The 14,892-nt window shown below is 37.5% G+C and overlaps 1 protein-coding gene across 1 annotated transcript in view; it reads left to right on the top strand.

The window, feature by feature from the left end:
* Positions 1-14,892, top strand: part of Hcrtr2 (hypocretin receptor 2) — a 101,929-nt gene that overhangs the window by 59,965 nt on the left and 27,072 nt on the right. The window contains exons 2-3 of the mRNA XM_031344807.1: positions 3,983-4,161; positions 9,195-9,438. Coding sequence (XP_031200667.1) covers positions 3,983-4,161; positions 9,195-9,438 — 423 coding nt within the window. The remainder of the gene's footprint in view (positions 1-3,982; positions 4,162-9,194; positions 9,439-14,892) is intronic.

The raw sequence follows: 14,892 nt of genomic DNA, 5'->3' as shown, positions 1-14,892 counted from the left end.
CAAACACACACACACACACACACACACACACACACACACACACACACACTCCAAAAAGAAATACAAATCTACAGTTTTGTTTTGCCCATTGCTTCTGAGCATAGACCTACACTGGAAGTATGGTTGATATAACCAGTGTCATCCCATTAAAATGGCTTCTTGGTCAGTTGTGGAATTCAGTGTTCCCTTCCTCTCTCAGTGCTAGGTCCCTGTCTTCAACATATCTCTGTGCTGCCACAGTCTCTCAGTTGACCTGTTTTGTCTGGAATATACTATATCCTTGGAGTCATCCAGCATCTCTTTACCTTACAGTCTTTCTCCCTCTGCTTCACATAGATCCCTGAGCCTTCATGGGAGGGTTTTGATGAAGACATCCCATTTAGGAATGAGTGCTGCAAAATATGTCACTCAGCACACTGTCTAGTTTAGGTCTCTGTTAATTATCATCCACTACAAAAAGAAGCTTCTCTGATACTGGTTGAGCAATGTCCTCATCAATAGGTATAGCAATATGTCATAGCACTAAAATAGAAAACATAGCTCTCATCCTCTGCTTTGCTCAACATACTAAATCTAGAAGCACATGCGTTTACATAGTGGCTCATTGAGGGTAATTATTGATAACCTGGAATGTCTTCATAATACAGGGGCCAATGGCAAGTGATGCAGAATGATGGGTATGTGTGAGAGTCTTAAGGATTTAGCCAGAGAGGAAAAGACTGGAATAACAGGCATAACGGTGGTCTTTAAATACTTTAAATTCATCATAGCTACTGTTCAATTTTGCCCCTTAACTCAGAAGATACAGTGAAATCCTGGCCTCTATTGTCTGAGACAATGGCTTCCTTTGTATACATGTATTTAAAATTTTTGTTTTATGTGCATGACCTTTTTCCTGAATGTATTTCTGTGTACCATGCATATCTGATGTCAGGGGAAGCCAAAAGAGGGCACAGATCCCCTGGAACTGGAGTTACAGACAGTTCTAAGCCACTGCCACATGGGTGCTGAGAATCCAACCCGGATCCACTTAAAGAGCAGCTGGTACTTTTAGCCACTGAGCCATCTTTTCAGATGCCAAAGGTGATCCTCTTTGGAAATGGGGTCATTGAAGATGTAAGTTGTGAAGATGATGTTAACCTGTACCAGGGTGAACCTGTTACCCCATATGAATATGATCTTGTAAGAAGATGACTATGCAGAGATCTAGACAAGGGAGAGTGCCATGTGACCACTGAGGCAGAGACTGCAACTACACAAATAAAGTTTGCAGATTCAACCATGACTGCCATCCGACCACAAAAAGCTAGGAGGAAGCGAGGCAGATCTTCCATACAGGCTTGGGGGCCAGCAGAACTAACTGCATGTTCTTTTCTAGGTCTAAGTTGCACAGTTTAGCATACATGAAAAAGTCCCAGAAATATTAGTTAATATCCATTCTTCTCATTATAAATCATAAGAATGTGCTTTTCAGTTGCTAATATATGTATGTTTAAGTATTTATGTAAAATAACATATTTGGCAGTATCACCTTCAAGCAAAAGCCTTGGCGGAAATCCTAATTAAGGCCACCTGATGTTTTGGCTATCACCTTGCTGAAGTTAAAGGATCATGTGAAATATTCAAAAACTAAACTTCCCAAACTATAAATATTTTCTTAAATTACATATTGGGAGCTGAGAGCCAATTTCAGCCTTAGGAGCTAGTGGATATATTTTTGTCAAGATACGAAAATCCTAGTGGCAGGTTGTTGAAGTTCTGGCCAGTTCTGCCTCTTTCTTGTCCACTCGACCCTTGGGAGAAGCTCCTACGACTGTGTTCTGTCTTTAAATTTAGTAGGGGCTTCTTTGTATAGAAGCCACCTTCTATATCTCTCTGTAGGTTCCTTCTCCTTAGCTAGGGATCTTCCTTCCCATCAGTTTGTCTTGTGCTGTTCTGGAAAGCTTTGGCTTTGATCTATTTGGGGGTTGGTTGGTTGGTTGGTTGGTTGGTTGGTTGGTTGGTTGGTTTAATTTATTTAAAGATGCCAGCCTAACTTTTTCTTGCGTTTTGACCAGGCCTTTCCAGGCTGTAAGCTTGGGTTCTAACTGCTCTCAGTTGAGTACCATTTTGTAGAAGTTAAGCTTTGCTCCTTCCTCCCAGCCCCTCCCAGAAATAAGACTCAGACTCAAAATATATTTACAAATATACTACTCAAAATATATTTTTAGCTTGGCTGTATAGCTAGGCTCTAATCTGGCTATATCATAACTAAAATAACCCAATTATTTTAACCTACATTTTGCCATGTGGCTGGTTATCTGTGCTTATGTACCATGCATCCTTCTCTTCACATCTTCCCCCTGGCTCTATCCCAGAATTCTTTCTCCTCCTCAGATGTTCCACCTCTATTTTCTGCTTTAGCCAAAGGCCCTAAGCTTTCTAGCTGACAGGCAATGCATCCATACAATACACAAGATATTCTCTCCACAGTAGATGATTGTCAAAAATAAGTTCTTACTCAGACACTTAAATTTAACAAGGTGATTTTATTTCTACACCACTACTTAAGGTTTCCAATCACAGCATCATTTCCATGACAACCCTAACAGGTTAAGGATACCCTGGAAACACAATCACAGTTCCATTTACTGCAATTCATTAGCAGATGAAGCTAGCACTGTGTGCAGGCATAGATTCTGAAACTGGTGGTTTTGAAATTTGTATGTGTCAGACAGGTGGAGGGCATGGTGTGTAGTAATTGATATTCTTTCCATAAAAAGCAGCTGAGCAGGCTAGCACAGCATTAAAGAAGGAAGGTTCCAAAGTGTGGTAAGGAGGCCAACCAGGTCAGATTGCAGCGTGATGTTCAGAGGCCATTGAGAGTAATAAATAGAGGATTGGAGCCTATTATATGTATTCTATTATAACCTCCTCCTCATTTTCAAAAATGAAGGCAAACTAAATGGTGAAGGACACAATTATCACTTGGAATTTATTACTTTTTATACTGTGTGAATTCTTGACAGGTCCAGCAAATGTCTTTGTCTCAATTTTCTCACACACAAATATGCCTGATGTCTTCCTGTAAGATTTGCCCAAATAGTACAATATAAGTACATGAACTAAGTACATGACTAAGTATTTGGCAAAAGTTGATTGAGTAATGATTGGGTAGTAGTAGCCTGTTTTGTTTGTTTGTTTGTTTTTCTCTCCAATAGTTAATATTTTCTTCTGTTGTCCACCATGCAAATTTGTGGGAAAACATGGGTCAAGGTCATGAATGAGGCAATCACAATTGTTTTTTGAAGACTACTGATTCTAATTCTCCGCATTCAACTACAACTCATCAATGTTTTATTTAATTTTGGCAGAATTTTATTATGTAGCCCTGACTGACTTGGACCTCATTGTATAAAGCAGACTAATCTCAAACTCAAAGAGATCTGCCTGCCTCTGCCTCTGCCTCTGCCTCTGCCTCTGCCTCTGCCTCTGCCTCTGCCTCTGCCTCTGCCTCTCTGCCTCTCTGCCTCTCTGCCTCTCTGCCTCTGCCTCTGCCTCTGCCTCTGTCTCTGCCTCTGCCTCTGCCTCTGCCTCTGCCTCTGCCTGTCTCTCTGCCTCTCTGCCTCTCTGCCTCTCTGTCTCTCTGCTTCTGACTCCCAAGCCTAGCTCAGGAACTATTGATGTTTTTCTACATCCTGAGCACTGAAGGAATAGAAAGATTAATCAGAAGCTGCCCTTTGACTTCACATGCAACTCAAGAGATAAACAGTACAGCCCTGTGAATAGGAACTTCAGGTGTTGGGTCAATGAACTCATTTGAACCACAGATTCCAAGTTCCCAGAGATTAACAGGTGGACAGACAACCACACAGCTTTAAACACACCTGTATAGGTTTTCAGCACATGTGTAGGACTTCATAGTCATGTTAATTTTCTTGACTTTCCTCATCACCTCCTAGTCTCTTTGTTTATTCCCCATCTCTTTTCCTTTCTCTATCAGTCTGTGTGGCAGTGTGGAAGAACCACCACATGAGGACAGTCACCAACTACTTCATAGTCAACCTTTCCCTGGCAGACGTGCTTGTGACCATCACCTGCCTTCCAGCCACCCTCGTTGTTGACATCACTGAGACCTGGTTCTTTGGACAGTCCCTTTGTAAGGTCATTCCTTATTTACAGGTAATTTTTTAATGATCCCGTTTAGAATTATTTTTACATGTTTTCAATTATAGACATTACTGTCTGGTCAAGTAGTTAATGAGCAAATAAATAAATAAATAAAGATATTCAGAAAGTAAAAAAAGTAAGGGCAATAATACTTAAGATTTACTGAAGAAATCATGCCTGGATAAAATTGAGGCAACAATGCTGTTCATTATTTCATAGTCCTCATCATTATTAAAGTAAATGCTTTGAACAAACTAATGGTGGAACCATTCCTAGCTCAATAATCATGAACATTTGTTTTTCAATAATCAGGAATATCAGTTTTTCTTAATGATTTCTTTTCATCCTGAAAAATTAAGGGTCGAAGAAAGGCAACTTTGGGCGTCATTTCTGGTTTGGAATGTCTGTTCTGCCATCTCTAGATGGCACACTTTTAAGTAAAAAAATACATAAACTCTTGGCACTGGCACTCACTTACCTAAAATGGTAATTATAGTAAGATCTACCTCATATAGCCTTTGTGGCAGATTATTTACATCATTTACATAAGTCTCTTGGCTCTGTGATTTTACATCATGATCTTACAAAGCAATGCATTCAGAGTAAGAATCCCTTACCAAGGATGCCTCAGTGGTAAACAGTGAGTGCAGCCTTTTTGTATCTGTTTGACAAATAAAAATACTTTTAAAGGAATTATCTTCTAATTGTATTTATAAATGTAAATTCTTTGATTAAAAAAAAGATTCCTGTGACTATAGGAACACATGCCTCAGAGCTGTGTCCCACTTAGGAAGTGGTCAGTGAGAGAAAGCACTCTAGGTTTCCCTTAGGAAGCAGATGCTGAAAGAAGAGGTGGGTGGTCTCTCTGTATCACCCCACAGTCCTCAGCACCCTTGTCTTTACTTCCTATACCTTTCCAGGTGGTGTTCACAGTACTTGCACGAACAGATAATGGGATTCACATGAAAAAAAACTGGGAGAGCTCACAAATACTCATTACTAAAAAAATAATTTAAACTATTCTTTGGAACCAAAATGTTAGTTTTTTATTTTTTTTAATTTAACAGCTCCTTGATGATCTCTTATAAAGAGAAGTAATATTTTAAAACATCAAATATCATTTATAGAAAACATGACGATGCCATAGAAATGATAAGCTACATACAAACATTTTGTATTACAAGGTTGGAGGGCTCACCTGCTAAGGACCATTGGTAGATTACAAAAAGGACTTTAACAAAAATTTTGAAGAAATAGTCAAATGAACAATAGAGAAGAATCATATCATAGGGAGAAAAATCACTAAGAATGTACAGCTATGGATGAACTCACATGCAGGAACTAGAAAAAAAATCAAAAGCAGCAGAAAATTCTAACACCTGAGGATCTTCCTGTTATTTCCAGTAAACTGCATTTCTCTCAGCTCCACTAATTATCCAAAAGGAAGTGTCAGCTCCCCTTGGTGTCAGGGTGGTTTCACCTGCCTATGTCCCCTAGTTGCCTGACAACCTGCATGAAATCTGTCTCATTGGACATTATGTTTTGATAGAGGGGTGATGCAATGTGGAATATCACCTGTGCCAGGAACGTACGTTCTAGCTCCGATACACTGTGAGCTTGCTGTGGCTTGCACCTCCAATTCTCCAGGGATCCCAAATCAAAATCCAGGAAATAATATTAACAGCAAGGGATGCTGGCATGGGTAGTGCTTAAAGTCACTGGCATCAATTTTCCGTCTAACACAATTTATGAGCAAGTTCCAAATGTCAAGGGACAAAGGGAAATTCTGACTCTTGGATAAACAGTGTCCAGCTTATCCATCTCCACAAGGGAAAAAAAAAAAAAAAAAACCAATGTGTGATCACAGTCTGGAAACAACCTCTTGTTCTGTTTTTTGTTTGTTTATTTGTTCAGTTGGTTTGGTTTGGTTTGGTATTTTGGTTTTTTCAAGACAGGGTTTCTCTGTATAGCCCTGGCTGTCCTGGAACTCACTCTTTAGACCAGGCTGGCCTCGAACTCAGAAATCCACCTGCCTCTGCCTCCCAAGTGCTGGGATTAAAGGCTTCTAGCCTCTTTTTAGAAGCATGCAAGTGCACCAAGAAATTCCTGTGTGGCAAAACCAGTCTCCAACTGTATTTCAGAGGCACAGAGACACAAGGACAGTGCTTTCAAGTCCAAGTCCAGTAGTTTTTCTCTTAGTTCCCACAGCCTAACACTAATTGCTTTTATCCCCAATATGTGACTTAAATATTTTGTATGCATGTATATAATACACTTTCAATGTACCAAAGTAACACAGGAGTATTTGGTTGTATTTGGCAATTAATTAAATTAATTTTATATGATTTACATGTTGTTTTCTTCTAAAACAATACACCTTAGAGTCATGAGTGACATACTGTAGTATTTAATTCTTAAATTATTTAAGAATCTTACAAATGGAAAAAAATTCAACTTAATATTTAAAAGAGACCTCTTTGATCTTTAATAATTTGCAATTCTGTGGCCAATAACACCTACCGATTGGAGTAATTAACTCTTTTAAAGTACTTTTTTACAAGACAATGTACAGAAGAGGTCCTTCACAGGAAATGGCAGGAAAAGAGCAAAACAAACGGGAAGTGGGCGACTGACAGTGGATAGGCAGACAGGCTTGACTGTTTGCCCCAGTTATATCTTATGACCTCCTGTTCCATTAGGCCCTATCACCCACACTCATGCCTAATCAGGAGTCTTTGGGAACTTTCTGGAACATCTATATGTAATTTAAAATCAGTCCCCTCAGGCTTTACTTTCTGAATGGAATACCCAGAATTATGTGTGAAGGACATAATCTCTCTACTGTCTGGATCATTGTGTGTGTGGTGCTATTTTTTGGCTGGTGTTTGTTCTGGGTTCTATAAGAAAGCAAACAGAGCAAGCCAGTAAGCAGCACTCCTCCATGGCCTCTGAACTGGTTCCTGCCTCAAGGTTCCTGCCCTATTTGAGTTCCTGTTCTAAGTTCCTCCAATGGCAGGCTACAATGTGAAGTGTAAGCCAAATTAATGCTTCCCTCTCCAATGTCTTTTGCTCACAGTGTTTCATTATGGCAAAAGTAACTCTAGGACAGTTTCCATGTAAATCAAACACCTTATGCCTTGCATAGTTGTGAGGTATATATACATACAAACATACACACACACACACACAGTTCACATATTACGAACTGTATTCACAATATTCACAGTTCATGACCATGTTCTAGATTCCTTTCTCAAATGTCAGGCTGACATGAGAGAGAGAGAGAGAGAGAGAGAGAGAGAGAGAGAGAGAGAGAGAGAGAGAGAGAAGAGAGAGAGAGAAGCAGTAACAAAGTAATAATTTACAATAACTCATAATAAGATGCAGTTTTATATTTACCAAGAATATCTTATAAAGTGGACATAACACATCTTAAGACATTGACAGACATAGAAATTGTGATAAATCATTGGTTGACAAAGCCCACTCAATGGATTCTACTGTCAGATTCAACAGTTTTCCATATTAGAAATAGACCAGTATACTCCCTCACCCTATGTACACCAAAGAAAGCAACACATCCAGGTTGCTCCTGGAGCTGAATGACAGTCTTTGAAGTGAGTTTGTATGAATTGACCATTACAGTTTATTAGTTGTGGCACATACAAGAAATAACACTTGATTTTGAGCCATGCTGCTTCCATTTCATCCACCAGGCAAATATGTGACTGAAAAATAGAATACAAGACTGAAAAACTGAGAGGCTTCGATGGACGTTTGCACTTCTAATTGCTGGAAGAAATAAACATAGCTCTGTCCCAGCAGCCACAAAACAGCAGCCCTACAGATCTAGAATGTTCTTGTCCTACCCACATTGGAAGTGGAGCCTGGGGACTAAGGCCCTTGGCTTCCTAAGCACAGAGAAAAGGGGTCATGGAGAGCAGTGAATTTGTTAAGAGAAATTTGACAGCACCTAAACTTCTCAACAGTAATCAACGTAAGATTAACTTACAGAAAGCCTCCAAGAGTCCAGAAAAATTGATGGGCTTAGTTATATTATTTATGAGTAATCTTTCTTGAAGAATCTCCAGAAAGTAAGATGATAAATATAGTGTTATGATAAATATTGTCATTTTAAAGTATAATGAACGATAGTAAATACACAGCACATGTGTGAAAGCCTTGAGTTAGGCATTTTGCATCTCAATTAACTCTACAATTCCATTTAATCAATGTTTTATTCAGAACAGAATCATGCATTAAAGACAGGGCCATCCATTAATTATGTGGGAACCAACAGGGTTGAAATGTTTATTTCTTTCGATTTCCCAAGTGAAGAATCACCTGTGATGTTGTTATTTACATACAAGTCTATACTAGGAGGATCTGCCTGTTTTTTTGGAGCAAGTTACTAATTCTGTCAGTGAGTAAACTATAGCACACATACTCACATACACAATTCTCTTTTCATGGGATATAGACTTTTATTTGTTTCAATATATTGAAAATCAATTGATATGAAGTACCCCTCTTTTTTATTTACAAATATAAAATAAGATACCCATGACTTATCCACAATACCAAAATGTAACCGGGTGAACCTACATGATAGTTTAAAATACACAATGTCATGTCATTCTGGTTGAAAGAGAATTTTCAGTTGCAAAAGAAATTCATATATAATTTATTTTCCTCAGAGAATAAACACTACTTACACTGTCAGTAAAAAGCTGCAAAACAACGTAAAGATGGGAATTATTCAAACATGATAAACTGAGCATTTAGTGTGAGAAAACTGTAAGGCTTCAAAGCAATTACGTCACATCCGAAAGGAAATACCAAGTTTCCCCCTGCACGTCTACATTTCTACTTTCATCATTTTTTTTTAACGAGAAAATTATTTATGTGAATTAATACAGGGAGCGGGCTACCCTGAATGCTCCGCTTTCAGCTGTAACTACTTTGCTGATGCAGCAGATGTTCTCAAGGCCCCTTTCCGACACCTAGCAATTCTCGTGAATCATGTTCCTTTCTTCCCCCTCTAGACTGTGTCGGTGTCTGTGTCTGTTCTTACATTGAGCTGCATTGCCTTGGACCGATGGTACGCTATTTGTCACCCTCTGATGTTCAAGAGCACAGCCAAACGGGCTCGAAACAGCATCATCGTCATCTGGATCGTCTCGTGCATCATAATGATTCCTCAAGCCATTGTCATGGAGTGCAGCAGCATGCTCCCTGGCCTAGCCAATAAGACCACCCTCTTTACAGTATGTGATGAGCGTTGGGGTGGTAAGTAGGCTTCCCCCACGTGCTCACGTTGACATGGTACCTGCAAATGGTGGATTAGCATCACTGTGCTGAGTTGCTCTTATATACTTTATTATCATCTTTTCAAAAGAGCCCAGCCAAAGGGTGAAAATAAAGTTGAAACACAACACAATTTGCGTAAATAATTTAGGTCCTTTGGAGGTGCTTTATGAATGATTTTTAATTTTCATGTTTTTTTACAGTGAAATGAGTCGAGGAGTTTATAAAATGACTCATTTTTAGTTGTCTCTTAAAGTTTAAAAAAAAACTAGTCAGTGAAACAAATCAAATTACAAATTGACAGTTTATTAAAATCATTATAAAAGTTTTCCCAAAAAGCTAAATACAGAGATTATATATAACCCAGTTTTCCCACTCCTGTACATAAACCTGAAAGAGTCAGTATTTTATTTCAGAGATACCTGTGCATCTATGTTTATTATTACTTTATTCCTAATATTAAATAAAATAATCAACATAGACATGTAGGAAAGTGTGGTGCATACCACAATGGAATTTTATCCAACCATAAATAAAAGTAAACTATTCAGGGAAAATGGATGGAGATAGAAAATATTACATGAAGTAAACACAAGCTGAGAAAGACAAATGCTGCATGTGCTCTCTCATGTGTGTATCTTAGCATTTAATTTTTTAAATATGAATGAATGTGCAAATAGAGCAAGGCAGATCCCAGGACTCTAGAAAGGGGCCCATGAGGGGGAAGAAACAAAAATGCTAAGGATGAGGGGTAGAAAGAGTAGCAGAACACACATACTTTAAAGATCTGTTTTCAGTTTAAAACGATGTTCTTAGAGCATCACAGTATCAAAGAGACACCTGTTCACTGAGTGAGTGATAATTCTATCAATTAGGATTCATCTCTGTATGCTATACTTCTGTACATACCCAGTCCTGGTGATAGTAGTATAAACAAGCAAGATTTTCAAGGCAATGTGATTCTTTGCTTCAAAACTTCTAGCAATAGGAGTACACCCACCCATGCATGGGAGAGACACAGATATGGACAGAGGAAAAAAAATAACAAAAAGGTCACCAAACTTTTTAGTATGGAATGTACTAACTACACATGAGAGGGACAAATTGCCCTCTTTTAGATAATTGCATTAGAACGGCTCATACTCATAGAATTTACACTCAGGAAAGAATGATTGTTAAATATACATGCAGTCCCACTTATTAGTAAGATGAATCAAGCCAAGTGACTTGGGAGGCTCAGAGAGATAGATCCTGAATCCTAAGCTAGACTAGGCTGCGTATTGATACTCAGTCTTAGAAAAGAGAGAAAAAAATCAGAACAGCCAAAGCAAATTTAGAAAAAAACTATAATAAATAAAATTTTACAATTTGGATTTCCTACTACTTAAGATATTGAATATCTTTTCAATGAGTTTTACTCTTCTTTTCTAACATTGTGATACTTTTGCTTTTTTTATCTTCAATTTCTTAATAAAATATCCCTTTACTATAATGGACAAAAATAAACCAAGTGGAAAGCCCCTACTTGGAGCTTTCTTAAGTGGATACTTTTCTTAAGTGTCTATGTCCCATTTATTAAATGGTCAAAAGACATCTAGAGCATCAGAGCGTGCCAGGCATTTTACCTAATAGAGCACATTCTCCAGTAAGGCTGAGAGACAAACAAAACACTGCGTGAATAATGGAGTGATGGACCGAGTAGTAGGGACACAACGGAGATAACACCTTTAGTCCCGGCCAACTGGGCAAATGTTTACAAAGATGCGCTAATATTCCAGCAAGCATTAAAGATGAATATCAATTCTAAGAACTGGGAACAGGGAATGGGTATCCCAGGGAAGGAAAAGATGTGCTGCTAGAAGTAAAAAAAAAAAAAAAACCCACTCACTGGGTGTAGTCGACCCGTGACTACCAGTCAACATAGGTACCTCTAATAGGGGTCTGCAAATTACAGGACAGGGACGAAAGAATGGAGCCAAGATAAAGTTCTGATCAAGGCTCAACTTTATTGCAAAGCAGCAGGCTTATAAAGGCACAAGCCATAAGCCCGACCCCTAAACATGACTGATGATGTAAATCACCTCATGCTGGCAGCCATTGGCCTAGGTTTCCATTTCTCGGCACAGGTGTCTTTTATCAGGCCAAAAGCAGAACTATCAACTCTGGCATGGAAATTCCATCAAGTGCTGTGATAGCAAAAATAGCTGTTGAGGCAACACCTGCTATGCAAGTCAGAGCAGAACCTCCACGACTGGGGCCTGATTCATAAAAGAAGGAGGCAAGGGAGAAAGAATAGCTTGTGGGGCAGCGTGAGAGAATGACTTTGGTGGAGAGTTGAAGGGTGTAATATGATTTCTTTACAGTAAGTTATTGATGAAAAGCATTCTACAACCCATACCCTGACCCGTGTCTCTTAATCTATGACTAAACTGAGCCCTACAGAGATTACACTCTGTGTTCAAATTAGAAAGCAGTGTGTACCTGTCAACTATAAGAGTCCTATTGAAATGTGGGCATTCTTTGAGATAATGAAAAGGGCAATTAGAGAAAATACTTTCTACTCTTTAAATGCCAGGGAAGATTTTGTGAGGTATTTTGGCAATGGATTTCATTTATATGTTCATGGATATACAAATATATATATAAATGATAGCCCCCACACATAATCAAGCATCATTAACCCATTAACAAAAAAAAATTACCAAACTACAGAATCCTATCCATAAATGTAATTAAGTAGAATGTTGTGTTGTTTATATCAGATAAATGTACATATTTTTAAATTACAAACAAAATGTAAATACACAAAATTTATATCTATTTCTAGTATTTTATTATCTGGTTTTTATACAAATATTCAAAAATCATTGATAAAACTATTTGAAAGTAATTTGGTAGTTACTCAAAATGATTATTAGGGCCAAAATAAATTGATATTGAATTGAGATGATAATCCATAAAATAATCAAACAATAAAAGCCATTAATTTATTTTTCATCTATTCAGTTTCAAATTACTAATAATTAATTGCTTTCAAGAGGAATGCAAAAGAATTTAAAATAGTTGCTGATCATCTAATCATTAGCTATCCCATATATTAACATTAACATTCTTTAAATAGGTTCATGAGCCAATTTAAAATTTCATGCCCAAATTAAATGTTAAAGATCAGCATAGGCATTATAACTCTCTTTGTTTGCTTTCTATTGCTGTGAAAAACACAAAGACCAGAAGCAACTTGTGAGAGGAAAAATTAATTGCATCTCATAGCTTGTCAATCATCAAAGGAAGTCAGAGCAAGAAATTAAGGCAGTTCCTGAAAGCAGGAACTGAGGTATGAACCATGAAGGCGCGTTTCTTGCTGGCTTGATACACGTGGCTTGTTCAGCTCCTTGCTTGTACAACCCAGGGCCATTTGCCAAGGAATGGCCCTGCCCATAAGAAGCTGGACTCTCTGACATCAGTCACTTAAGAAAATTGTCCACAGACTTGCCTATAGGCGAACGTGGTAAAGACATTTTCTCAATTGAGATTCCTTCTTCCCAGATGGCTCTAGCTTATGTTAAGTTGACAGAAAATACAAAAACAACAACAACAACAACAGAAAATCAACCATAATTCAAAATACCACACACCATAGAAAAACATAGTTTATAATGCTACTTCTCTATCATGCCATTTAGCACAACTTAAAACATTGGCTGTAGAATACAGTATCTTCTACTTGAGATTAATTTATTAGCTGTGATTCTTATTTTTTAATCTATCCCCTAAATTTTAATAAAAATAAACAGTATTTCTTTAATTATCAAATGATAGCATATAAGAAGAACTCTCCCTGGTCTTTTGTCTATCAAATCACTTTGGGAAGTCATAAATAAATACCCTTCATAAATGGTACAAGATGATTGGGAATTCTCTAAATGGCAGTGTTGTGAAGGATGAGTGGCCGTGCACAGATCAGTTTTCCAATTGATCGTATTCTTCATAGTTTTTAAAAATAAAAAGACAGATAATTCCAACAGAAAATAAGACAAGGTTTATGTGTGTCTGAACTGCTCACTCTAAGATGCAGTGTGGATGTGTCCTACCGACTTCATTGCTGTTGGACTTCACTGTTATCCATGTTTATTGATTGATCTGTCACCTCTCCTATATTTATAAAACTTTACAATTCCCAGAACTTTGTTCATACATCCTTGGCTAGCAAATGAATATTCAGTTCCTTAATATAAACTTTACTTAAAGAAAGTTACTCATTTTTAGCACTCAAAGAAATAATCATCTGATTATTTATGAGTATAAATGTCTACCAAATATTATTTGAGATATTAGGATTTTATCTGAGATGGGATCTCATTGTAGCCCAAGGCAGCCTTTGAACTCATTTTCTAGCACAGGCTATCTTACAACTTACTCTAAATCCCAGGCTGTCCTCAGCCCCAAGAGTCAGCATATATATTATTATTGCCTAGGCCTCTTGAATACTAGGATTTCAGAGTAAGCCACAGAGCCAGCCAATGTTGCAGATTGACAATACCTCTCCTCTTGGATCTAACAAAATGTACTTTGGTGGTCTGACAAAAGAAAGATAGAGTGAACCTTCCTTATGATCAGAGTAATTATGGCTTTTACCTCATTGTGAGGGTTATGTATGTAAAGCTATAAATATTTAGGTAAGTTTTTTAAACTCATTAAGTTTAAAAATTGTCAATCTGAATATTGGCAAATTACATTTAACACACTTGTCCCTGACAAGTGTAGCACAGAAAGGAATGTCTGTAGGTTTTGTATAATTAGGTAAATATACTGGTGGACAATGTGCTTTAACTCTCCTGAAGGATATTATTCTTTAATCTCTGATTTCAAAGACATCACAAAATTCATATTTGTTTCTGATTTCTTGGTTTAAGATAGCAATAGGTAAGAATATAGATGAAGATAGATAGAGATAAATAGATAATATATGAATCTATAGATTCATACAGACAAGAATTTATTTAGATACTGCCTTCCATCGTTGAATAAAGATACTCATTGTTGTTGAGACAAGTACTCATGTTATCTCAGTCTGGCACTTAAACTTGCCATGCAGACCAGGATGATCTTAAACTTCTGATCTTCTTGCCTCTACTCCCTAACTCTGAGATTATAGATGTGCACCACCACACATGGCTTTATGCAATTCTAGAGCTCAAACTCAAGTCACAATAAGCAAGTGTTCTACTGACTGAGTAACATCTGCTAAGACACAGATTTATAGTCACCAGTCTACAAAATGCCACTTTTTAATTCAGACAATAATTAAGCAAAGAAGTATATATAACTATATTCTAGATTGTAAGTTTCATAAATATAAATCTTTCTCCTTCTTCTTCCTCTTCTTCTTCTTCTTCTTCTTCCTCTTCTTCTTCTTCTTCTTCTTCTTCTTCTTCT

This window comes from Mastomys coucha, unplaced genomic scaffold (genome assembly GCF_008632895.1).
Source record: "Mastomys coucha isolate ucsf_1 unplaced genomic scaffold, UCSF_Mcou_1 pScaffold23, whole genome shotgun sequence".
In the NCBI taxonomy this organism is placed as follows: Eukaryota; Metazoa; Chordata; class Mammalia; order Rodentia; family Muridae; genus Mastomys; species Mastomys coucha.
Note: the sequence above shows the minus strand (reverse complement) of the source record. Positions and strands in the feature narration are given on the sequence as shown.